The 26,914-nt window shown below is 32.0% G+C and overlaps 1 protein-coding gene across 1 annotated transcript; it reads left to right on the forward strand.

Annotated features, from left to right (window-relative positions):
• The first annotated feature begins 2,169 nt into the window (after positions 1 to 2,169).
• LOC124367030 (40S ribosomal protein S7-like) lies at positions 2,170 to 24,646 on the forward strand. The gene is made up of 5 exons (XM_046823715.1): positions 2,170 to 2,276; positions 9,977 to 10,150; positions 11,448 to 11,629; positions 22,688 to 22,838; positions 24,522 to 24,646. Exons 2-5 carry the CDS (start codon positions 9,977 to 9,979, stop codon positions 24,597 to 24,599), a joined length of 585 nt encoding a protein of 194 aa, XP_046679671.1. The 5' UTR covers positions 2,170 to 2,276; the 3' UTR covers positions 24,600 to 24,646.
• Positions 24,647 to 26,914: the final 2,268 nt, after the last annotated feature.

Consider the following 26,914-nt stretch of genomic DNA (forward strand, 5'->3'; position numbering starts at 1 on the left):
CAAAGCTTTACGCCATGCTGCCACTACTTAAAAATAAGGGGGGAAGGACGAGAAAGACGTTCTAAGGCATGCATAAAATTGTATCGTATGGAACGGGTCTGGTTCGATTACTCCAGCGATCGTTGAGCCAACGACCCAATTAACTTCTGTTGTAACATTAAAAGAGCATTTGGAGATACATAACTCTATTCGGAATTTTCTGAAATGAATTCTGACATAGTCTGGCGCATTAACTCTAGAATAAGAGAGGGAAAAAACGGGCATAAATGTTTTGTCATTGTTGGGGTTATTATTCACTTGGCTAGACGATGTTGATAAGATTAGATTTTTAAACAAACCTGCTCACAATGTCAAATTTACTACAGTTAACATTTAAAACTATGTGGTGTCTAGATTACCTCTACCCTTAGCTAAGCCACGCCTCATACTCAATGTATACGGTCTGTGATTTGGGCAAGTCATCATGTTGGACATTGCTGTTCACTTCATAATGTTCAGAGACGCTTTCTTCGTATGATGGGTGTTAGGAGTGGTCTTAATTACTCTGATGACGACGTCCATGAAAATTTTAATCAGTATAGTATCACCTCCCCCCTTCCAGAATAATTGCCTTAGATCTGATTTTCCTATTCAAGGTTGTCAATGGCTTACTTGACTGCTCCAAGCTCTTTCAGCTGATCGGCATCCACATTCCACAGAGAACTCGCCTGATACAGACTTTTACCAGACATCACCATCATGCTGCGAATGCCTACCACAGCACATTCTCTCGTCTTATGCGCTTGGGAAATGCCTCTGAGCTAGAGTTCTTTGGACTTTCCTACTAGACCTTTAGGGCGCAAGCCTTCTCGTTTGCATTTGTGTCTGATCAATTTACTTTCTAGGTCGTTTTATTATTGCTTATTGTGTTGTAAACCTTATCTTCTATATTTTGTTATTGTTATTTGATTAGATTACCTTTAATAATAGTCTATCCATGTCTATTAATCATGAGCTTACTTGTTGCTTTATGTTTATGTACGTTGACGTTGTTTTATTTTTACTGTTATGTTTGCTATTGCTATTATTGTTAATACTGTTATTGTTATTATTTATATGATTTTCCTCGTATAACCACTATTTATTAAATAATTGTTTTAATTTATTGTTTGTATATTGATTTGGCTTATTGTTGCATATGTTGGTTGGCGTGCTTGTAACACGTTATTGTTTTGTTCCTTTTTGACAATCTTGTATTGTTTTTCTACAATTTATATTACCATCTTATTATCCAGATCTGTAAAATGATATATTACCATTAATAAATACATAAATATACGAGAATTCAATTCACCTCGTACGGATATCGTGAGGATCAGCTATTACATTTAGTTGATTACGTTGAGAGTACGCCATTAAAATCAAACAAGCGTCTTTAACAATATCAGAAAAATTGTTGTACTTATATCATATTCAGGATACGCTGAATAACTGTTCTTGCATCCTGAGACCATACAAACCCCAAAGAAACTGATTTAACAATCTCTCATCAAGAGTGTCTTTAAACTTACATTCTGCCGTACTTAATATCAGAGTGTTCACAAAATGAGGAACAGTCTGTTCATGACCCTTAGTAATGTAGCAAAATTTTAGTTTTTCTGACTTATATGGTGGGCCAAGGCTTGTAGAACACATCTAAAAACAAAACAATTTTTTCAAATCCACTTTGCTATACATGAGTAGTAAGACTAAAGATATCAACAGTAACCTTGTAATGTTCAGAACTAATCCATGTATACAGTAAAATCTTTTGTGTTTTAATATTATCTTGCAATTATTTACATGTAATTTTCCGTTGAAACTGTTGATAGTAGTTTTTCTATGACTTCTATAGGAGACAAATGTCTTCAAACTGAACTTTGTTAAGTCTATTTTATATTATTAACTAATATTTGTTGTAAACCTTCATCCCGCAATGCCTTATGTAATGTTTTAAAAAATTAACAAATGTAGTGAAAAAGTAGGATTTGCATTTTGTGAACTCAAACAGACAATATCTACAATAAACACCAACACACAAAACGTAAAATTGATATTGTTAGTTTATATTACAGAAATATTTAAATTAAAAATTAAATGCAGAATGTTACCATTCGATATTTTTGCGTCCTTTATACCGATAGTTGGAGGCTTTATTTCCGAAAGTCTTTTCCATCTTCCTACTAGGTATAATTTTCTTCTTCTTACATCTTATGGAACACGCTGGTGCTCCTTCCTTCTGTTAACTGCTGGACAAGGTAAAGCATTTTAATTACGCATGTATTAAATTATTAAATTTAATGCTATATATTGGTTCATTGGCAAAGTAGACTATCTTTGCGTTACTTTTATTTCAAAGAAATGTTTATATCAATGTTTACAACTTGGATGCAAACGGATAACTATGTGTTCCTTGCTTGTGTTACAATAAATAACCTGATAAATATGCCAAGTTTTCTAGAATTAGGGTAACAAAATAGAGAGTAACAAATTATTGCACTTTTATTGCTAATTTCCTAATTTTAAGATATATAGAATAATATGGAATTAGTCTCATATTTAGATTTAATTTACAACGACTTTTGAGGCCTAGGTTATGTAGTCTAAGATGGTGTATACTTCTGAATAGGCTAGTTAACAATCTTATTTAGGGCTAAGTTTGACAGAACATTCTGGACTCTAGTCCAGTGGGTTGTAAATGTTTACAAAACATCAATTAAATTTCATATTCCTGAAAAACATGAAATTTAAAAATCTATATTTTATTTATTGATTCAGATAATGCCGTACTTTAATATGATATGTAACTTTGCTCATTTATATAAAGTAAAAACAGGTTTTTTAAGAAAGTTATTTTAAGTATAACCAAAGTTTAAAACGAGATAAAAATTTGTGTTGCAAAAATGCTACAAGCTCTTGCGACTTCTTAACTACAATGTTTGTCTTATAGCACTTAACCCTAGAACTGGCGGTCATTTCATCCTGTAGTGTCGGGGTGTTTTGGAGCTTCGCACAAGGTTTAAAAAAAAATTAGGCCTATTAAAAATATAAAATAAAAGCAATATAAATAAAACTATTTATTTTTGTGTTCAGGATTAAACGTACAATTACACTATATTGTAAAATTAACCATACAAAATTTTTGGTACTTTGGGATTATACCGACCACACCAGTATGAAGAACACAAAAATAGAAATTTATAGAAACAAACATGATAGAACGAAAAAACAACTCTTCAATTACAAAATTACAAACTTACAAGCATTTTCCAGGTATTGTGATCGGTATTGTTGTCGCTGTTATCTTATCTTTCTCGAGAATCCTGATTACGGCAGGCCGCGCGGCATCACGTGATTTGCACGGTACATCATTGCCTTTCCATTACAATTCAATTTATATTTCTGATTAGCCCCTCTAGAATTTGATATTTTACTGATAGGTACTATCTCGAGGGATGTTTTTCTTTCGTCGACATCAGCGCGGGTGCTGCCGAAGCCCGCGCTGATGGCCGGAGGCACTCGCAATTTGGGTGGCGGAATGTGATCAAGAATAAAAAACAAGTTTTGAGTGTTTTTTTTAATAAAAAGTTTAGTTTGGTAAATGTTTGTTTTTGTTGAATTTTTGTGTTTGGAGAAATGTAGAGGTAAAACACGGAAGTACAACAAAGCGATGCACCAGCTGAACGGGCGGCGAGACTCTGCAATCACGTTATCTACTAGACGCTCGACTTTGACCTCTGTCTGAGGATGGGGAGGTGTTTGCGATAAGACAATTCCTGTTTTTATATTGACGAAATATTGTTCTACGCTAATCTAGTAATCAGTAGAAACGAAATGTGAAATAACGATTCATGTCTGGGTGTGGTCGGTATAATCCCAAAGTACCAAATTTTTTAATAAACACTTTTTTTAATCAAATATAAAATTTACGAAAAAATATTTCTTAAATTTGGGGGGGACAATACCTAGCAAATGAAATTATAGTGAGATACATTTAAAAGTGAGATAGCCATTCTGTGTCAAATTTTATCTAGTTTCAGAAAAACATAAACATTATAAAACAAGTTTTGCTAATACATTTATCTGTGAATACATGTTATATTGCATATTTTCTTACTTAGAATAAAATAGAATGTACAGTACTAATGAAATAATTTCCATAAATTATTTTTTGAAAAGTAAAAAAAAGTTACATTTTGCCATTATTCAAAACTTTTGCGAACAATTTTCATTCAGCAAAAGGTAAATATTAAGATCAGCGACTACCGCTCCGATCGCCGTAATTTGTTGCATACTAACTTAGGTTAACGTAATTTCACCGAAAAAAATAGTCTCGATTGTCGCTAACATATTAAAACCTGTTTTTCGGCAGTACAATGTTGGCAATACAAAACACATCAATAACAAGATTTTCGATTATTAAACTAAAAACAATGGCCGACCATGGTCGTTTTGATGAGTTGACAGTAGTCACGTAACAAACAGGAAAGTTTCCGATTGGTTGGGCGGATCATGTGACCTATAGGACGGCTTTGATTGACTGCCAGACGTCAACAAACAAACCCACATGGACAAGAAATAATTAGTGAAGTTGAATTAGTTGTTATCGAGTTGAGACGAGTGCCTCCGGCCATCAGCACGGGCTTCATTTGGTGCTGCCCTGCGCTGATGTCAAGGAAAGAAAACCATCCCTCGAGATAGTACCTATCAGTAAAATATCAAATTCTAGAGGGGCTGATCAGAAATATAAATTGAATTGTAATTGAAAGGCACTGCTGAAAAACGGATTTTTATATTTTAGCGACAATCGGGACTAGTTTTTTTCGGTGAAATTACGTTAACCTGTGTTAGTATGCAAAAAATTATGGCGATCAGAGCTGTAGTTGCTGATCTTAAGATTTACCTAGCAAAATATAAAATGGTTTCTAAAGCTTGTACTATATCAAAATTTATAAATTTATTGTTTATAAGTAATAGAAAAATTATGTAGTTTTAGAAAACTATAAATATAACTAAATATATAGAAAAAATATAGAATAACCCAAACAGTTATTATATATAACCAAAGAAATTACAGGAAATATATATTTTATTGTGAAAACTATCTATTTACCAAAACTAAATAGTTACTTTAGAGCTAAAAGAGTGGTATAAATAACGTTTAGTAAGTGAAAACAATAACAAACTATGTGAAATGAATTTTAGCCAAGTTATTTTTCCATAGCCTACACAGAGCCAATAATTTCTCAAACATATTTCAGTAAATAGAAATTGATTTATTCTAAAATATATATTTTTACACTACTACGACATCCAACAACACACTACACATTAAATACAACACTCAAACACACATAAAACTATTAAAATTTACAAATATCCACAGCTCAGCACGAAAGTGATACTGAACGGCAGCGGCAACATGGCGGTCACAATAAACTGCGTCGCGTTTTCTTTTACGTTCAAAATAACAAGCTTGCTACGTCATTACCATAATACAAAGAGGAATAAAACTTATCTGTCCCCTAGCATTTTTCTTCCTGAATCCAATGGTGCATGAATTAAAAGGATACGTTGCCGGAGTATATTGTAAAAAGTAATTATACAAGGGAATGTTTGACTGACAAAATTACAGAAGCGGCAATGACCGACAACATTTTGTCGATTAACAGTTGGAGGGTTAATAGTATTGGTATTCAGTGAAGATTACAATAATACTTATAGGAAAACAGTATGCAGTTCTATTATATTTTAGCATCCAGAACCAATGTTTACATATATATATATATATATATATATATATATATATATATATATATTTAGAACCTCAATAATAAACGATTTTTGTGGAGAGGTTTTATTAAAAGCAGTATATTTAGAAAATAAAATTTTTAATTTATTTTTAAAATGTACAAAAAGTAAAGTCTTCTCAGTTTAGAATACAAAATGAAAATAAAATGGCATGGTTATATTTTTATAAACCAAGTTACTTTTAACATCATTTTATCTTTACAAAAAAACCTAATTAGGCTCTACCAACATCATTGAATCTGTAACCTTCCATGTGTTGTAAATGCTTATGCTTAATCTTCATTTAAATGGATCTTTCTATTAGGAACTTCAATAGATATCATTAACATTTTGCTTAAATTGGTTATGCTTAGCATTTCACGAATGTCTGATATTTCAAAATAAAATCTGACTTATAACATAACCTCAAATCGCCATTATTAGTTAGTCGTCAACACAAGATGTTTAGAAGTGTACAATGTGCGTTTTTGTTCGTAAATGTCAGCCATGGCATATTGTAGTATCAGTATTGGAACCGCTGTTATATAGCAACAAGCATATGCGTTCATTGCTCTTCTGATAGCCTAGTACTCTCGCCAAAAAAAGTACAGATAACCTTGTTTAAACGTTGACCACAAGGTAACTAATCGAGCAAAAGTCACAGGAATTAAATAAAAATGTTGCTTGTTTATTTTTGTATCTAACTGTTTACAAACATTAAATTTAAGTTTTATGTCGGTAAGAACGAAAAATGGTACCTGTTTTGGCGCTTTTCAACCAGTGTACAATTTTGAACATTCATAAGTAGTAGGAAAACTTGTAATCGTATTAAGACCAAAGTTTTATACAAGATATGTACAATAGTACCAACTTAGATGTTATAATTTTTGAATGATATGGATATAAAGTTATTGTTGAACTGGTTGTTTACAAACGATTTCAACTTTTACTCTCAGCCGGGTTCAGTTATTTTTGTTTCAAAAGCAATATATTTATGCAAACTCAAATTAAAACTGTTGTTTTTAACCACTTTAACTTAATTAAACAGATTTTGTTCATTTGCCACGGCTGACGTCTGCTCGGAAGATGCGAACCATTAAACCGTCAAGGGCTATGTTGCAATAATTGTGTACGGACCACTCATGCCCTAAGTGCAAGACGTAGCTGAAGTAAATTATATATTGTTGTGGACTATTTACCATCAGCTTTTTCAAATGAGCTTTTTAGTAGTAAAACACCGAAACCAGTACTTTCTTTCATTGCTACAAACAGAAAACTTTGTTATTGTTTGTCAATAATTTGCTTTATACGTCTGGACGCAGAAATAAACAAGCTTAAGTATTTTTTTTACTTTCATACTCGGGTATTTATTCTTTTTGATCAGAGAGTAGGCAGGCATTTCCGAACCAAATAGTTTGTCGACCAGCTGTGCGGCACAGTAATAATCTAATATTTTACATCTATTTGAAATTAAATGTGACGACAAAATATATGATCTTAGTATCATTGAAACACAATATATGTATCCCTGTAAACTGATTTTAAAAATTATATATACTGTTTGTGGTTAATTGTTCTTTTTTTTGCTTTCGTCACAATTTTTCTCAACAACATCGAGTTTCTCGGCTCGTTTCACAAAATGCGATCACAGCTTAAAACCCTGAGTATAAAATATATTGTAATAGTAATGTTTCCTATAGTTTATATAATGTTTACATTAGCTACACAATCCATAAAATCTCTTTTATCAATTTTTAAAATAGTTTTTAAAATGTTTTCATTTTTAGGTGGACACAATGCATATATTTTACAATAATTTTTGTTTCAAATACTCGCATCAGTCTAGGAAACTGAAGGGAATTGGGGTTTTTGGTTGGGAGGGGTAGGCACTGGTGAAGGGGATAATCAGAATATCAATATTCACGCTTAGTATTTAAAAAAAGTAAAGGAATAAGTATAAGGAATTTAAATTAGGGCTTCTTTAATGGGGCGGCCTATTACCATGCATTTAAGACTCCAGGGTCTTTTGCAGACCCCGGAAGCACACCATGAGGCACACCCATCCACAGTTTTAGCAGTTCTACATACCTCAGAAAACAACCGATCAGGTCCTCCTGGGGAAATTCGCAATCCAAATTATCAAATTTGGCATACCGCTCCATTGCTATTGCAATGCAGTCAAAGAGCAGGTGTTCAGCAGTTTCCTCCTGCTTGTCACACATTCCACAGAGTGGATCCTCCTGAAGAATATCGGCTCACTGCATATGAGATTAGTTTAAAGAGTTTTTTGTATTATTTGGAGACGCACTACGTTTAACAGTTTCTTACATTATTAGAAAAACATACGATTTGAGTTAATGTGAAAATTACATGTAATTATGAGGAGCGGTTCTTGTTTTCTGCTTCTCGAAAGAAAGTGATGTCAGCAAGAAGGAGGCTTCTCTGTCCCTGTCTACTATTTTTTATTAGTCTATATGTACATGTGTATTATACATATCAAAGTTAGTTGACATTTACAAGTGCACACCTGATGGTCGGGGGCATTTCTGATCAGTACTTTCCTGACTTCAAGTCATGTGTATCAGATTGTATTCAAATGTAGTTGGTAAACTTTACAATTTTGCTTGAATTCTTGTGTGAATGTTGCCATCACTGTTACCTCCTCGCTTAAACCTTCTTAGTTTGTTACCCTCCCCTTCTAAGAAACCCTGATTCCTCCGGGCCCCAAAGATTGATGGACTAATTGAGACATTATCTAAAAATAAACTCCTTAACCCTTTAAGGAGTATGGACGCCATATGACGTCTTCTTTTGATAGGCTAAAATGAGTAAAGGATGGAATCCAAAAAATTACTTGAAGGAGTAAAAAATAAAAAAAACTTAAAAATCTCTTAAAAAATATTTATTTACATTTGAATGCTTAATAAAAAGGACTACATGTTCCACAAGTCAATATTTCAGTACTTTTTCAAAACCAAATGTCTTATTTCCTCTCTACGACAGACTTGATCAATATTGTCTGCCATTTGGACAATAGTAACAAACAACATGGTTGATCAATAAATATAAGTTACTCTCACAAGATAAATATGGTCACAGTATGCAGTATACATGGAATGGCTAGTATAATGTGGCGACATATTCTGACAGCAAAGCAATGCGCGCAACACAACCTTCAGTCAGTGGCTTCTACCAGGTGGCGACTGCGATCTGGTGGTAAAATCAGATTACAAGTGAATGCGAGCACAAACATTGAAGTTAAGATTAGTATGTTGCCGATAGATGGAACCACTTTACAGACAAATTTACTTAAGGGCAATCAGTAATAGCATTGCATTTACGATAATACAAAAATACAGAGGCTAAACGTCATATGACGTCAGTACTTTTTTGGGCCACTATTATTTATTGTTGTTATACAATTTATTTTTGGTTTCAGTTTGATAGTTTTGTCTTTATTGGTACTTTGGTAATATCCGGAGGCAACTATGTTCCTAAATACTACTTGTTATTAGGCTATATATGTAGTTAAATACTTACATACGATTCATAAATTTAAAAAGTTAAAGTTAACATTACAAGCACTTGTGCTATCTGAACTTTGATTTAGGTATCTCCAAGGATGTTTTCCTTTTTTGCCAGAATTACGGAGTGATGCCCTGGCATCATCAAAGCCCGCACTGATGGTCAGGGGCATTTTCGATCAGTACTTTCCTAGAATATGTCCCAGATCATCCAACTTACTGATGTCAGATCATGATCAGTACCTGATCTAAGGTTGGGAAAGTTCTGATTGGAAATGACCCTGGTCATCAGTATGGGCTTCTGCGCCACCCAGCATGTCTGGGGAAAAAAGAAAAACTCCTCAAGATAGTAGCTAAATTAAATTCGCTTTTAAAGGTTAACTTAAACTGTGGTAGGTTACTACTAGTTACATATTTATGATAACTTAATCTAAACCTACTTGTATCACATAATAACAAGTAGTAGATAGGGTCAGAGTGGCCTCCGAATAAAATAACTAATGATTATAACTCTTGTCTCTCACTCTGCAATTAACATGTTAATTAGTCAGTTCATATGGATATTTAGTGTTTGGGCTATGGCACTAAATGCTAGACATTAATTAAGTTGTTTATCACATGTCTGATGAAATACCGTTTTCCAGATGTTTCCTGCTAGTTCAAAAATAATAAAGAGTGGGGGGGCAGATCCCGACCCATTTGAGGTGTCAATCTCACAAGCCCTTCTAGAGTTGGAGATGAACAGCGATCTTAAGGCACAGCTAAGAGAGCTCTACATCACCAAGGCCAAGGAGGTGGAATATAACAATGGCAAGAAGGTAAGAGTTTTATATCACTAATTTGCCATTGCCTTTTTAATGGCAAAACTTATTAATAGGCTAATTTAAGAATGGATTAGTTCGTGCAAAATTGTCTGGAACTACATTTTAATCTTTTTGCTTCAAATTTGCAGCGTGTACCAGAACTTTAGATGACCTATAGATATACAAATGCAGTCATTTATACTGTGGTTCTTGAAGTAACCCTAAAACAATGAGGTTTTGAAGAGACCCAAAACGACAGGCTTCATGCCTTTGCCAATCATATTATTACTGTGATAAGGAAAGTTCAAACCTTCATTTACATTTATAGTTTATTACTTAATAAGATTTTATATTCTATGTAAATAATTGCACAATATAATGAGATAAGTCCTGTTACCAGTCACTTTAAAATATTAGTTCTGGATGGTACACTATATAAAGGCTCTCAATACCATAGTGTCACTTAAGTTTTGTTAACCTTGTATTATCTTTTTCCGTTGTAATACCATTTGGTGTTTTATTACTTCTTTGTCATACCTTAAATCATTATGGCCTAGGGAGATTGTTGAGATTAAATTAGAGTACTACTGTACACAGCTTAGTGGTAGGTGACATTTGAATTAACCCCTTAACAGCATACTAAAAATGTTTAAAAAGTGCTTTTCATGAAATTTTTTGATTATTTATAAATTTTATTCCAAATATTGCAAAAGAGAAGCAGTGTACAAACCTACATTGCAATTACAGTAGCCTACTGTTAATATGACAAAAGAGTGTCAGTTATTTATAATATTGCATAACAGTCTCAACATAAGCCATTCAGCATGGCAACACCATCTGGTGGCAAAATGATAAATTATGTATTTTCTTCTATGGGGCAGATTATTGCCATGCACTTAAACTTAATTTATAAACAAACACTCCAGTAATTATAAACTTTTATTTTTAACTGACAATGTAGGTCTGATGATGTGTTCATTGAACATGAAAGGCCTCAAAAAAATAAAATTTCATAATTATTACAGTGTATGTTTATAAATTAAGTATTTGATTCCAATAAGAAGAAGCTGGTAGAATGTATTATGTATGTTATTTATTTGCAATTTTCCTGAGAATCGAATCGCAAACTGTCACAGATCAAAATAAAACAGGTCATTGTTGCAAGACGAAATAACTCTTATTGAATTTTTACTGGTCATAAATCAGCAACGAATTATCTCAGCTAAAACCATTAAGGGGTTAAATATTTCAATTAAAATTATTGTTATTGATATTCTTGTGTTGTGTATTTAACGCTGTCTGTAATTTTCAGTCAATAATCATCTACGTCCCAATTCCTCAACTCAAGTCTTTCCAAAAAGTCCAAATACGTTTGGTCAGAGAGCTAGAAAAGAAATTTAGTGCTAAACATGTTGTATTTGTTGGGGAGAGGAAGATATTGCCGAAGCCAACAAGAAAGACCCGAACCAAGAACAAGCAGAAAAGGCCAAGAAGGTGGGTTTGACACAAAGTTTATAATAATTTTCTTAACTCAGTGAACAAGCATACAACAGCTGTAGTATATTGTTTATTCCAATAGTTTCAAAGAAAGAAATTGGAAATGTAAATCGTTTCAATTAAGTGATTTTAGGTATTTACAGGATAGACACCCGACCGAGGAAACAGGGAATAGTCAGGAATTTTCCTGTAGAACTGGACAAATCTCACACAATTTTTCTGTCTCTAAGAAATTATAAAATTAAGAAATAACTTGGCAACACATTGAAAGGACTTAATTAATCTCAAAACATTGTATTTTACTCAACGTGATCCTTGAAACTGAATGAAGTTCAAGTTCCATGTAACACCAATTGATCTGAGGTTGCCTTCACTAGTGTAGTTAACCTACACACAAGTGTAGGTTATTGTCAAGAGGGTTTTGGATAAAAACCCAAGGTTTTTGAAAAAAGTTACCTAAAATTTATTTTTGATCATAAAAAGCTCCTTTTTAAAGTTAAATAAATTATGTATCACAAACCATTAAACATTTAGATTTTTTTAAATTAAAAAAATCGCTTAAAACAGGAAAATTTCCATGAAAGCAAAATAAAAATCAAGTTTTAGGTGAAATAACTATTGTAAAAAAGACTTATTTTGAAATGTCAATACTTCCATGATAAAGAGCGTTTAAAAACAACCCAAAATCATTTGTAATAATCTAATATTGTATAATAAATAGAATTGTAAAAAATACTTAATTGCTAGAGATTACTTTTACTGAAATAAAAGGTTAAAAAAAATACTTAAAATTAAATTTTGATCATTAAAAAGCTCCCTTTTAATTCGATTGAAAGATAAATTAACTATCCAACAGAATGTATATAACAATGAGATGTTAATACAATAAAAAGAATTAAAAATCACTTTAGACAGTGACTTTTCTACGGAAACAAAATAAAAATCCAGTTAACTACTATAAGAAAAATTTATTTTGAAATTTCAATACTTTTATGATGAAGAGCATTTAAAAACACCCTAAAAACATGTGTAATAACCTAATATTGTACAATACACAATTATACACATTTTTTAAGCTCTTGAGGTTTGTTTTGCTAAAAAAGCACAGGGTTTTTGGATAACATTTAGTTAAGTTTATTTTTTTTTTTTACAAAAGTTTAATACTTTAATGACAAAAAACCATTTAAAAACAGTGCAAAAGCATATGTAATGTAACATTACATATTAAAAAACTCAAACATAAACATAGCCTTACTCATTTAACAAACTCTAAACACTGTCTTCATGGACACTCGGACATATAACAGGCACAAAGATTTTCGAAAAGTTTTCTAATGTGACTGTCATCACTTTTTTATCAATTTTAAAATCCAGTATAACTTAGAAAAATTTTAAATGAATAAAAACGCACAATTATATAATATAAAAAATGCTCCACTACTTGTCACAACATTGTGATAGCCATCCAGCTCAGAAAGTATTGTCATTTTGTTAGTTGTTTATGTCACCTAATAAAAGTTCAAAGTATAACTGTTGAAAAGGTTAGTTTAGTTTATGTATTAGCCTTTGGTATGATATTAGCGAGTATGGTATAAGTTATAGAGGTACTAAATATGTAATAGAAATCATCTCGTTCCGAGGCTCCGGCACTTTTCACGTAAGAATGTCTCTTCTCGGAGCGAGACTCTGCACTCAAGCGTGTTTTTTACATTGTCTCGTAGCGAGATCCCTGGCACTAAAAGGGTTAATAACTGTTCAACATGCAACAGTAAGTAATTTTAATTATTATTTTCTTATTCTGATGTTCTGCTGAAATAAATATATAATATATTAAACTTTGTTAATTTTCATGTAATTATATACTTTCAACATGTGCTTGCAAAACTCCTAAAACCATTAGCATTACAAGTGAATATAGTCAACACATATAGGGTTAAAGGAAAAAGTATAATGCAAAGGTTTCTTTAATATTTATAAAATAATTGAAATTATGATACAACATATAAATTTAATGGAAATGGAAGAAGAATAATGTATTAGTTACGTGATTAACCTTAAAATAATTATTCAGACATCCTCCTAAAATAAAAATATAAACCAATGTTTTTAGTATAAAAATAATGAATGATTGCTTCTAGCAGCTGGAATAAATAATCTAATTTATTTGATATACAATTTATAAAATAGTTTAAATTAAAGTTTATCTTACCATAGAAGCTTTTTTGTTCCCTTTGATCTTGTCCAATGATTAATGGAAGTTATTGTACTTTCAGTATCACAGGACATACAGAAAACTGCTCTTGTACAGAGATGTGTTTTGTGGCACAACTCCTCTAGGGTAGCAGGACAGTGGTCAAATTTTGAATTAAAGATGACAAGCTCTCTGATTTTCAAGCGGAGTATAAATATAATTTACGGAAAACTCTCTGAATTGCTTTGGGTGTGACTGAGATAGACAATTTAAAATAGCAGTAACGTTTTTTAATTTTTATAAAAAGCCTATACTTTGACTGATGAATAATATACAATTGTGTATTTAAGAACCATTGATATTTTTTGAAATAAGACAATAGAAATAAAACATTCAATAACTTACGTGAAACTTGAAAATCTAGAGAAAACGTAAATACAATATTAAATAATACTGCCATTTCTAAAAAGTGGCTCCTTATTTATAAGATAACAATAAATAAGAAAATGATACATTTATTTTAAATAATAAATTCATTGTACATTGACTGAAAGGTTACCTGCTACTACCACCCAGAGCAAAACAGATATTAAAAAATGTTTTTAAAAGATTTGTAAATCTATATTACGTTTCTATATAGTATTACTTGATTAAGGTTGACTTTTTCTCTTAAGAATATCATGTTCCAGTGAATATCTGTCTCTTTTTGACTAGCATTGTAGTATTTTAGGGGTTTGCTAAATTATTGCACAGTGTGTTCTTCCATTTAAAAAATCTATATTTAGTTGATATCGTATAACACAAAGGGGGTTTTTCTGTTACTTACAAAAACATTTTGATATACTTATTTTTGAATACGTGTGAAACTGACAAAATATTGTCAACTGTCCCAGTGTTACTGCTCAGTTTGGTGATTGTGTAGTGTCAAAGTGGACAAACAGTAAACTGTCATTTCTCCACAGTGGCACGTTTTGTATAAGGTGACCATTACTAAGGAAGTGACACATTTATTTTAAAATACAATTCATTGTACATTAACTGAAAAGTTAACTACTACCACCCAGAGCAAAACAGATATTAAAACATTTTTTTAAAAGATTTGTAAATTCTATATTACGTTTCTATATAGTATTACTTGATTAAGGTAGACTATTTATCTTAAGTATAAAATGTAATGTTCCAGTGAGTATCCGTCTCTTTTTGACTAGCATTGTAGTATTTTAGGGGTTTGCTTAATTATTGCACAGTGTGTTCTTCCATTTAAAAAATCCATATTTAGTTGATATCATGTAACTCAAAGGGGGTTTTTCTGTTACTTACAAAAACATTTTGATATACTTATTTTTGAATACGTGTGAAACTGACAAAATATTGTCAACTGTCCCAGTGTTACTGCTCAGTTTGGTGATTGTGTAGTGTCAAAGTGGACAAACAGTAAACTGTCATTTCTCCACAGTGGCACCTTTTGTATAAGGTGACCATTACTAAGGAAGTGACACATTTATTTTAAAATACAATTCATTGTACATTAACTGAAAAGTTAACTACTACCACCCAGAACAAAACAGATATTAAAACAGGTTTTTAAAAGATTTGTAAATTCTATATTACGTTTCTATATAGTATTACTTGATTAAGGTAGACTTTTTTTCTTAAGTATAAAATGTAATGTTCCAGTGAATATCTATCTCTTTTTGACTAGCATTGTAGTATTTTAGGGGTTTGCTAAATTATTGCACAGTGTGTTCTTCCATTTAAAAAATCTATATTTAGTTGATATCATGTATCTCAAAGGGGGTTTTTCTGTTACTTACAAAAACATTTTGATATACTTATTTTTGAATACGTGTGAAACTGACAAAATATTGTCAACTGTCCCAGTGTTACTGCTCAGTTTGGTGATTGTGTAGTGTCAAAGTGGACAAACAGTAAACTGTCATTTCTCCACAGTGGCACTTTTGTATAAGGTGACCATTACTAAGGAAGTGACACATTTATTTTAAAATACAATTCATTGTACATTAACTGAAAAGTTAACTACTACCACCCAGAGCAAAACAGATATTAAAACAAGTTTTTAAAAGATTTGTAAATTCTATATTACGTTTCTATATAGTATTACTTGATTAAGGTTGACTTTTTTTCTTAAGTATAAAATGTCATGTTCCAGTGAATATCTGTCTCTTTTTGACTAGCATTGTAGTATTTTAGGGGTTTGCTAAATTATTGCACAGTGTGTTCTTCCATTTAAAAAATCTATATTTAGTTGATATCGTATAACACAAAGGGGGTTTTTCTGTTACTTACAAAAACATTTTGATATACTTATTTTTGAATACGTGTGAAACTGACAAAATATTGTCAACTGTCCCAGTGTTACTGCTCAGATTGGTGATTGTGTAGTGTCAAAGTGGACAAACAGTAAACTGTCATTTCTCCACAGTGGCACCTTTTGTATAAGGTGACCATTACTAAGGAAGTGACACATTTATTTTAAAATACAATTCATTGTACATTAACTGAAAAGTTAACTACTACCACCCAGAGCAAAACAGATATTAAAACATGTTTTTAAAAGATTTGTAAATTCTATATTACGTTTCTATATAGTATTACTTGATTAAGGTAGACTATTTATCTTAAGTATAAAATGTAATGTTCCAGTGAGTATCCGTCTCTTTTTGACTAGCATTGTAGTATTTTAGGGGTTTGCTAAATTATTGCACAGTGTGTTCTTCCATTTAAAAAATCTATATTTAGTTGATATCATGTATCTCAAAGGGGGTTTTCCTGTTACTTACAAAAACATTTTGATATACTTATTTTTGAATACGTGTGAAACTGACAAAATATTGTCAACTGTCCCAGTGTTACTGCTCAGTTTGGTGATTGTGTAGTGTCAAAGTGGACAAACATTAAACTGTCATTTCTCCACAGTGGCACGTTTTGTATAAGGTGACCATTACTAAGGAAGTGACACATTTATTTTAAAATACAATTCATTGTACATTAACTGAAAAGTTAACTACTACCACCCAGAGCAAAACAGATATTAAAACAAGTTTTTAAAAGATTTGTAAATTCTATATTACGTTTCTATATAGTATTACTTGATTAAGGTTGACTTTTTTTCTTAAGAATATCATGTTCCAGTGAGTATCCGTCTCTTTTTGACTAGCATTGTAGTATTTTAGGGGTTTGCTTAATTATTGCACAGTGTGTTCTTCCATTTAAAAAATCCATATTTAGTTGATATCATGTATCTCAAAGGGGGTTTTCCTGTTACTTACAAAAACATTTTGATATACTTATTTTTGAATACGTGTGAAACTGACAAAATATTGTCAACTGTCCCAGTGTTACTGCTCAGTTTGGTGATTGTGTAGTGTCAAAGTGGACAAACAGTAAACTGTCATTTCTCCACAGTGGCACCTTTTGTATAAGGTGACCATTACTAAGGAAGTGACACATTTATTTTAAAATACAATTCATTGTACATTAACTGAAAAGTTAACTACTACCACCCAGAGCAAAACAGATATTAAAACAATGTTTTTAAAAGATTTGTAAATTCTATATTACGTTTCTATATAGTATTACTTGATTAAGGTTGACTTTTTTTCTTAAGAATGTCATGTTCCAGTGAATATCTGTCTCTTTTTGACTAGCATTGTAGTATTTTAGGGGTTTGCTAAATTATTGCACAGTGTGTTCTTCCATTTAAAAAATCTATATTTAGTTGATATCATGTATCTCAAAGGGGGTTTTCCTGTTACTTACAAAAACATTTTGATATACTTATTTTTTAATATGTGTGAAACTGACAAAATATTGTCAACTGTCCCAGTGTTACTGCTCAGTTTGGTGATTGTGTAGTGTCAAAGTGGACAAATATTAAATTGTCATTTCTCCACAGTGGCTCCTTTTGTATAAGGTGACCATTACTAAGGAAGTGACACATTTATTTTAAAATACAATTCATTGTACATTAACTGAAAAGTTAACTACTACCACCCAGAGCAAAACAGATATTAAAACAAGTTTTTAAAAGATTTGTAAATTCTATATTACGTTTCTATATAGTATTACTTGATTAAGGTTGACTTTTTTTCTTAAGAATGTCATGTTCCAGTGAATATCTGTCTCTTTTTGACTAGCATTGTAGTATTTTAGGGGTTTGCTAAATTATTGCACAGTGTGTTCTTCCATTTAAAAAATCCATATTTAGTTGATATCATGTATCTCAAAGGGGTTTTTCTGTTACTTACAAAAACATTTTGATATACTTATTTTTGAATACGTGTGAAACTGACAAAATATTGTCAACTGTCCCAGTGTTACTGCTCAGTTTGGTGATTGTGTAGTGTCAAAGTGGACAAACAGTAAACTGTCATTTCTCCACAGTGGCACCTTTTGTATAAGGTGACCATTACTAAGGAAGTGACACATTTATTTTAAAATAAAATTCATTGTACATTAACTGAAAAGTTTACTACTACTACCCGGACCAAACAGATATTCAAACACGTTTGTCAAACGATTAGTAATTCTACTATACATTTTTATATAGTATTACTTGATTAAGGTAGACTTTTTTATCTTTAGAGTATTATGTTCCAGTGAGAATCTATCCCTATTTGGCTAACATTGTAGTGTTCTTACACAAATAAGGGGATTTCTAAATTATTGCACAGTGTGTTCTTCCTTTAAAAAAATCTATATTTAGTTGATATCGTTGTATAATACAAAGGGGGTCTTTCTGTTACTTACAAAAACATTCTTATATACAGTTGAACCTCGATAAGTCGGATTAATCGGGACCGCAGCCGATCCGGGTTAACGAAAATCTGGGTTAGCCGGAGAATTAGGTAAAAATTAATAAAATACAGTATACTTACAGATAAACTCCATTATAATTGTAAAAACATCAAACATATGCACATTTAATTATTATTAATCCTTACAGTACATTTATAACTGTTCATTTCCTGGTAAAAAAACTCAGTCAGCTTTGGTTGTGACAATGTTGTCTGCCACTTACGTGCTGTGCGATCCCGCAGTCTCTTCAACATTAGCAATTCAGCCGGCGATGTTTCTGCCTGCCGCTCGAAATAAACCATTAGTTCGTTTAGTTTGGTCACTGCATCTCCATGACTCATCACTGGATCTTCAATGTCCCCCGTCTGCCTCCTCAGCGTCTGATTCATTAGCATCAGGTAAAAACGACGCGATCACTTCCTCGTCAGTAAGTGGCTCATAGCCTCCGTTATTGTCTGCCCCTAACCATAGAGTAATGTCATTTTCATCGACTTCAGAGCAGCCATCAATATTTTGGAACATATACTAAAGTTCTTGGGGCTGGACATCGTCTGGAGAGTCATTTTCCATATTACAGTTCCCTACTGGTTGAATTATATTTTCAGGCAAGTCGCCACAGTTTTTTTTATACACCCTTCCACAGTTTTTTTATTCAAAGATTTAATTATGCTAATTCTAGTCACTTGTTCCCAAGATTCTGCAATCATGTACATTACAGTTTTCACATTAAATGTTTTGAGAATCTCAACTACACCGTGTTCTCCTTCATTGTCAATGATTGTGCTTAGCATCTGTCTTCTGTAAACCTTCTTGATTTTCTCGAGAACCCCCTGTCTATGGGCTGTAATAGCGCTGTTACATTAGGCGGCAAAAACTTGACGGTAATGTCCCTACTGACTAGCACATCTGCAGACGGATGTGAAGGAGCATTATCAATTAGTAGGACAGCTTTAATTGGCAACCCACAATCTTTTAAATATTTCGTCACACCTGGCACAAAACAATAAAAAACCCAGTTTTTAAAAGTGTTGCTGTCCATCCATCCATTTCTTTGAGAATTGTAGACAACTGGTAGAAAATCCCAATTTACGTTTTTCAGTGCTTGCGGATTTTTCGCTTTTCCTATTAAGAGTAGAGGAAATTTATGCTTCCCCGAAGCATTGCTGCAGGCCATTATTGTCAATCGGTCTTTGCTTTTTTTGTATCCCTTTGCGTCTTTTTCAGTTTTTGAGGCCAAAGTTTTGCTCGGCAACATTCTGTAAAACAGACCCGTCTCATCGGCGTTATATATTTGATCTGCCGTAAAATTTTCTTCTTTATCAAAATCCAAAAACTTGTTTTTATAGTCTTTAGCAGTGCTGTTGTCCCCAGATAGACTTTCTCCTGTGATAGATAGTTGGCGAATACCATGCTGTTTTTTCCACCTATCCAATGATCCTTGACTCGCAGTAAAATTTTCTAGTCTCTTTTCCATTGTCACTACAACATTTTTACGTTTTGTTGCCATCGCGTAGATAAAACCAAACGCACAACACAAATGAAGCACACTATCTGAAGCACGATTGCAGAACCGAAGCAAACAATACAGTACACTACACACACAACACGGGCACAAGCGAGCGGAGCAAGGTACGAACGGTACCTGAGGGGCCAGGCGTGGCGGTAGCGTGGGAGAGGATTTAAGGAAATACGCGTCTGTTATTGTTTTCCGAGAATCCATGAGTTACACACTCACTGTCGTACAGTCCCATCAAATACTGATGCAACATCGATTCACGGATACTATACCACTCAAAAATATTACGTTTTTATTATTGAAATGGTTGTCTGATTTTTATTTTTTAATTGAAAATTGGTCCGGGTTAGCCGGACTTCCGGGTTAATGGGGGCCGACTTATCGGGGTTGTACTGTATTTATTTTTTAATACGTGTGAAACTGACAACATATTGACAACTGTCACTGTGTTACTGTGCAGTTTGGTGATTGTGTAGTGTCAAAGTGGACAAACAGTAATCTGCCATTTCTCCACAGTGGCTTCTTGTTTATTAGATGACCATTACTAAGTGAAGTGACACATTTACTTTAAATAATTGATCATTCATAATTGTATATTCTGTATTTTAACATTTTGGGTACTCCCAAATAATTTAAGTCTAGTATATTAATAAAATTCTCTTTAAGTACATTTCTTAATATTTTACCTCACTTAATGTCATTGGAATATGCTAACAAAAAACTAAAGAGTTAAACTAACTCATCATTACTCATAATGTCTCTAATATATACATAATTTTTATCCCTAGGTAATCATTATCTGATTGTACCGGTTTTATCAATGGGTTTATTACATTGTTAGCCAGAAAGTATTATTAGAAAAATGCTTTTCTGATTCAAGAAGAACTATGACCATAATGTTTTGTGTTAAATGTGTTTTTGCTTGAATTTTTGTTTTTTTTTTAGAAATTTTAACGATGCCACTTAATGTCCTGATGTCTAGCCTCTGAAATTACAGTAAGCCATCTACTTGTTACCATCGTTTGTTAGTACCAATTTGATAAAATACTAATTGAAAAACAGGAATTTTTCTGATATTCAGGAATGCAGGAATTTATTTCAAAGTTTGTCATTAGTGAAGTGCTTTTCATTTATGAGAGTAGGCTACTTAGATTTTTCTTCATCATTAACAGATATCCTTTCTTCGTCTAAATGCTTACACTATTTATGTACATTTCCATTACACTTTTGCCATAAACTTCAAAATTAGAATAAGCTGCCAATGAATTTCAGCAGCAAAAACTTTTTGCTGAGTTGAAGTAATGAACATTGTAGTGCACGTAACAATTGGCAGGATTATTGATCAATATTATGACAAACAAAACAGTATATCTACACAACCAACTTCACCTAAGAGGTAGAACATAGTGAAGGATTTGCGATGAGTAGCTAATCTTCAATGGATGTCACATGACAGCCTACGTTGCTTAGTGTGCAGTCAGTTCTTACTTTTATCCTCTCCTGGGTAATCATGGCAGTGAGCTTGGTGCTATAAATTGAATGATAATACTCAGCGATGCTATCTAGGTGTAATATATGAAATGTTTAATCCTATTTTGTCATTTTTCATCACAATTCCTACTGTTTACTGACATATTGTTATGTACAAGAAATAACTGTTATTATGTAAAAAATTATTCTCAATAGTTATAGTAAGTAACAGTTTTTCTATTTAAATAGAGCTGTTTGAATGGCAATTTTAAAGCATATCACATTATCGTGACCAGGAGAGGGTTAAAAATAAAATTATGATAGTTATATTACAGACTAAAATTTAGTGTAAAAGGCGGATATAAAGTAAATTTTAAGAACCATTTTGAATTTTGTTTTTTCAGCATTGTTGATCCATACATTGTATGTGCATCTTCTTGTAGTTAAACCTAATAAAAACTGTAAATTTTTTAACACTCCTAATCTTATAAAAATGTAAATTTAACATTTATTTTTTAGTACTTTATGACAATGTATATCTTACAGTGTCTCATATTTATAAAACTCTTCTTTGACTCATTACAAAATATGTTCATCCAATTATTTAGTTCTATTAGAAAAATACATACACAATTTTAGTACCTAATTTTCAAGTCTCAAAACATTTTTTTATGGCATCCTTGAATGTTTATGTATTAAAATTTCCAGTGTTTTTCGTGCCAACCACTTTTTTTACACTGGTTATTTATGTCATGTAACTTTTACTAAGGAAATATAATTTTTATAAATCATACAGTGGGTTTTTTGTATTCACATTAAAACATTTTTATTGCAATAAAATTATCTTACAAATTTAGTACATTTTACAATATACTATTACTATCCCTATACGTTCGCCATTGTGACCTTATTTTGATTGATGCAATAAGATATTTAATTTGATATGTTAATTAGAACTTCGTTAAAAATATATGTTGAAACTTAGCCGTTATATCTTACATACTGTGTTTTTTAATCAAACCTTGTGTTACTCTTTTACTTACCAGATGTGTTGTTGCAGCCGAACACTAACTGCTGTGTATGATGCTATATTAGAGGATTTAGTGTATCCTGCTGAAATAGTGGGGAAGAGGATACAGGTCAAGATGGACGGTAAACAACTGATAAAGGTCCATTTGGACAAGAACCAGCAGACGAACATTGATCACAAGGTGAGATTGTTATTGGTGTCACAGATCACAAGCACTGACAAGTCCGTTGTTGGCGACAAGTTCTCAATGGTCCACAACAGTGCCACAATATCAGCTCTCTGTGCCCTGGCCAGGCTCTTGTCGTGCTGGGTTAATGTAGAGCTAACATTAAAAAAAGTGTTTAAATAAATGAACTAGAGTAATTTATAAAAAATTAAAATACAAGCAAATTCTATCACATAAAAGAAAAAGCCTTTAGGTACAGAAAAAAAAATCTAAAGTACATACAGCATTACTATAAACAATTGTAATTGTTATCATGACATTAGATATCCAGTATTCAAATTTTATCTTATAATAGAAGTAATTAAAAATTATAACTAGTGCAAGGATATCCAGTAAGCTTTTTATATTATCATGTAGTAGTGGAGGTTCGGTTTTTACAGCAACTAAATGTGTCACTATTTTATATTATAGTAGGAAGGTAGTGCTGTTTCAAGTTTTTCAGTACTGTTTGTTTTATCAGGAAATTTTTGTTAAGTGTGAAGTTTATATGGCAGTTATCCATTTTTTTTTTGACAAGACCGTTGAATGTTAAATTTTAGTAAGTAGTCAGTATTTATCTTGTTTTTGTATTGTTGATAGCTAGGTGTTGATCAGTGAAGATTTCTTACAATATGCATTTATCTTTAACAAAAATTAGCATTTTCATATGATTCTTTTGTTTATTTTAATATAGTGCTTTGTACTACATATTGGTGGCCAATTCGTCCATCATTATACAGAATGTTTGTCCATAACCACCATGAAGTTTATATAGGATAAACAAATAACCTGAAAATCAGCTAGATTCTAGTTGAAGTTTTGAGTTTATTTTTATCACATATTAAACCATCAGTAAGTTAATTCTAGTACAGTACATATGCTAGTAGTGAGTGACTAGTACAGTACATATGCAAGCCTGAGTTGTGAAAAATAAACTGTTGTTTAATGCTTGGGCTGAAATATTTTGTGTAAACTTCACATGAGTTTAGAAGACTACTTCCTTGTGATAACACAAAAGTATGAAAATTAATTGAGATCCCTACATTAGAAATACATAATAAAACTAAACGTCCAGGCTTGCAATGATATGAATCGTACTATAGTTGGTGCCAACCACCTTTTTCTCATACAACAAATTTTGTATATGAATCAAAAGTTGAGATTTTCAGTTATAAAATACTATTTATCTGTATATTTTTCTTGATGAATAATTTTACGTTTTATGATGTTTTTATAAGTAAATTTACAGTTAACGGGCATTTGCCATTGTTATGTGTTACAAAAGGTATAATATAACATTGTTTTAATCATCGAAAAGTTGTTATACATTTTGTAACATATAATAATGGCAAATGTCCAAAATCGTTTTATATCCTTTTAATAATTAATACATACACTAACTTTAAGTAAAGATTAAATTAACAGATTTTCTAAATTTGTTTAGTATAAGGTACGATAAAAAATATTAATTATATGTTGTTACAAAATTTTTATAATTCTCTTACTTATAAGGTTCCTAACTATTTCTCATTATTTTATGCTGTGACTAATATTTGTTCAGAATTAGAAAAAGTAACCATACTGAAAACTAATTTAAAATATTTGAATGTGAATATTTGGGTTGTTGTGAATTTATACCTTTATTTTTGTATGTTTCAGCTCGACACATTTGCTTCAGTGTATAAGAAGTTAACAGGGAGGGAAGTCAAATTTGAGTTCCCAGAAACGTACCTGTAAATGTTTTATTACAATAAAATGTTTAAATAAAATCCACTTTGGGTGAATGTGTTTGTTTGCATCACTTGCCTTCCTTTTCCCTTATATAAGTAAATACAATGGAGAGGAATTTTGCCATCAATGGTGTATACCTTTTAACAAAATGTCAATTATAAGCAGTTTTATTTTACCTACAAGAAAAGAAGGTAAGATTTTGTTGTGATAAATATTAAATTGACAAGTACTGATAATGATATATGTTGTATTGATAGCTTGTGCTGAGGGTTATTTGTTACTTGGGAAATTATGTTCTTGAAATAAAGGTTTTATTGTGGTATAAATAAGGTTATACAGTATAGATAATTATTTTTTGACTACGAGTTACAAAAGATACAAAATACTATACATTTATTTAGATAAATGAAAGATTCATCTAAATAATATAAAAAATATATAAACTTATAACCTTTAATTTTATTTTATTTAAAATAAATATAAAAACCAAATTGTTGAAATTTATTAACACTGGTGAAATAACAATCCAGCTAAATGTTTCTTTAATAAAGGTTAATATAACTTAAAAACTAATAAATGTAAAATAAAATAAAATGAGCTATAACTTCAATATCAGAACCGTGGGTTTTGAGCTTTTGCGAAGAATAACCAATATTTAATTTTAAAAGAAATCAAAGAATTGTTAATTTGGAATGATCATTAAAGGACTAATATTAATTAGTAAAGGAACAAGCTCTAATACTGATGATGTGGAAGAGCTGCTTGTAGTTGAGCTAGGCATCCTTTGGATGCTTTGTAGATACAGTGGGAATGATTGAAGCGTCAATTGGGATCCGTTACAGTGATGTGAAGGTCTGTCCAATCATAAATTGCGATTTAATGTCAGTTTTTGAAAAGAGGGGGCACAAATAGGTAGTGGATTAAATGATAGAAAAAAATTTGAAGCTTTAAAATATGCAAAAGCAGGGAGGGAAAGTAAGTTCTTCTAAGATATAAATTAATAAGGATTGAAAGTTATGGAATAATTTTGATCAGCTAAGTCATTGTTAATCAGTCAATTAAAATAATTAATAAACAGAAGGAAGTATGATTTTAATACTGTATGGAAAGCTGGTCCCTCTAAGTCCAACCCCTCGTCCTCGTCGTGAGGGACGGGCAACGGCTCAAAGAGACGGCTAACGGGGCTCTGGTGAAGCTACGTCAGGTCTAGCAAGCCGGTAGTGGATAAAACTTGCTTTCAAAAATAAGAACAGCCTCGGAAAGGATGGAAATTTACGGCAACGACCCGGCAATTGTTTAAGGTTAAGATTTGGTACAATAAATGTTGTGACGCTTAGGAACAAGTTAGAAGAGGTAGTAGAGATGATGAAGAGAAGAAGAATAAACATAATGGGAATCAGTGAAACAAAGTGGAAAGGTAGTGGAAGTAGAGAAGTGGGACAGGGATACAGGATTTTGGTGGTCTGGAGGAGAAATTGGAAGAAGAAATGGAGTAGCTATAGTCATGGACAAAAAGATGACAAGCAGAGTGATGAAAGTGGATGTGGTAAGTGAAAGAATTATTAAGGTTACGGTCAGAATGGAGGGGAGATAATGGACATTAATACAGGTATACGCACCACAAACAGGATGCACGGACGATGAGAAGAGAGAGTTTGAAGAGGATCTGGAAAGACAAGTAAAAGAAGAGAGAACAATAATAATTGGGGATTTTAACGCACAAGTGGGTAAGTTTAGACAAGGATATGAAGAGGTAATGGGATGTTATGGAGTAGGAAACAAGGAATTTAGAAGGAGAAAAATTTACTGGATTTTTGTTTAAGGAATGATATAGTGATAGGGAACACCTGGAACAAGAAAAAGGGATAGCCACAAATACACAAGATACAATTTGGAATGGTGAACAGCCAAGTTTAATAGATTATATATTAGTGAGGAAATGCCTGCAGCCATACATGGCAGATGTAAAAGTTATACCCAGTGAAAGTATGGAGGAGGATCACAGGCTGGTGGTAGCTGATTTTCAAAGAATGAGGTTTGGAAAGGATACATGCAAAAGACTAACAAGAATCAAGACATGGAAGTTAAAAGATACGAAAGTTAGAGAGGAGTTTTGTAAATAACCTTAGAGGAACGATACCCAAGGGGGAGGTCAAAACAGGAGAGGAGGAAATGGACAAATTTCAAGAATGCTATAGTCAAAGCTGCAGAAGAAACATGTGGACGAACTTCAGGTAAAAGAAGGGATAAAGAGGACCCCTTGGTGGAATGAAAGAATTGCTGAAGCAGTTAAAAACAAAAATAGAGCTTGGTGAGAATGG

The sequence above is a fragment of the Homalodisca vitripennis genome, chromosome 1 (assembly GCF_021130785.1).
Source record: "Homalodisca vitripennis isolate AUS2020 chromosome 1, UT_GWSS_2.1, whole genome shotgun sequence".
Classification (NCBI taxonomy): domain Eukaryota; kingdom Metazoa; phylum Arthropoda; class Insecta; order Hemiptera; family Cicadellidae; genus Homalodisca; species Homalodisca vitripennis.

Bases quoted from the DNA above. Each gene is read 5' to 3' on its own strand.
- LOC124367030 (XM_046823715.1), top strand. From the start codon at position 9,977: ATGTTTCCTGCTAGTTCAAAAATAATAAAGAGTGGGGGGGCAGATCCC. The intron at 10,151-11,447 runs GTAAGAGTTTTA...TGTAATTTTCAG, and splicing joins AATATAACAATGGCAAGAAG to TCAATAATCATCTACGTCCC. The intron at 22,839-24,521 runs GTGAGATTGTTA...TGTATGTTTCAG, and splicing joins AGACGAACATTGATCACAAG to CTCGACACATTTGCTTCAGT.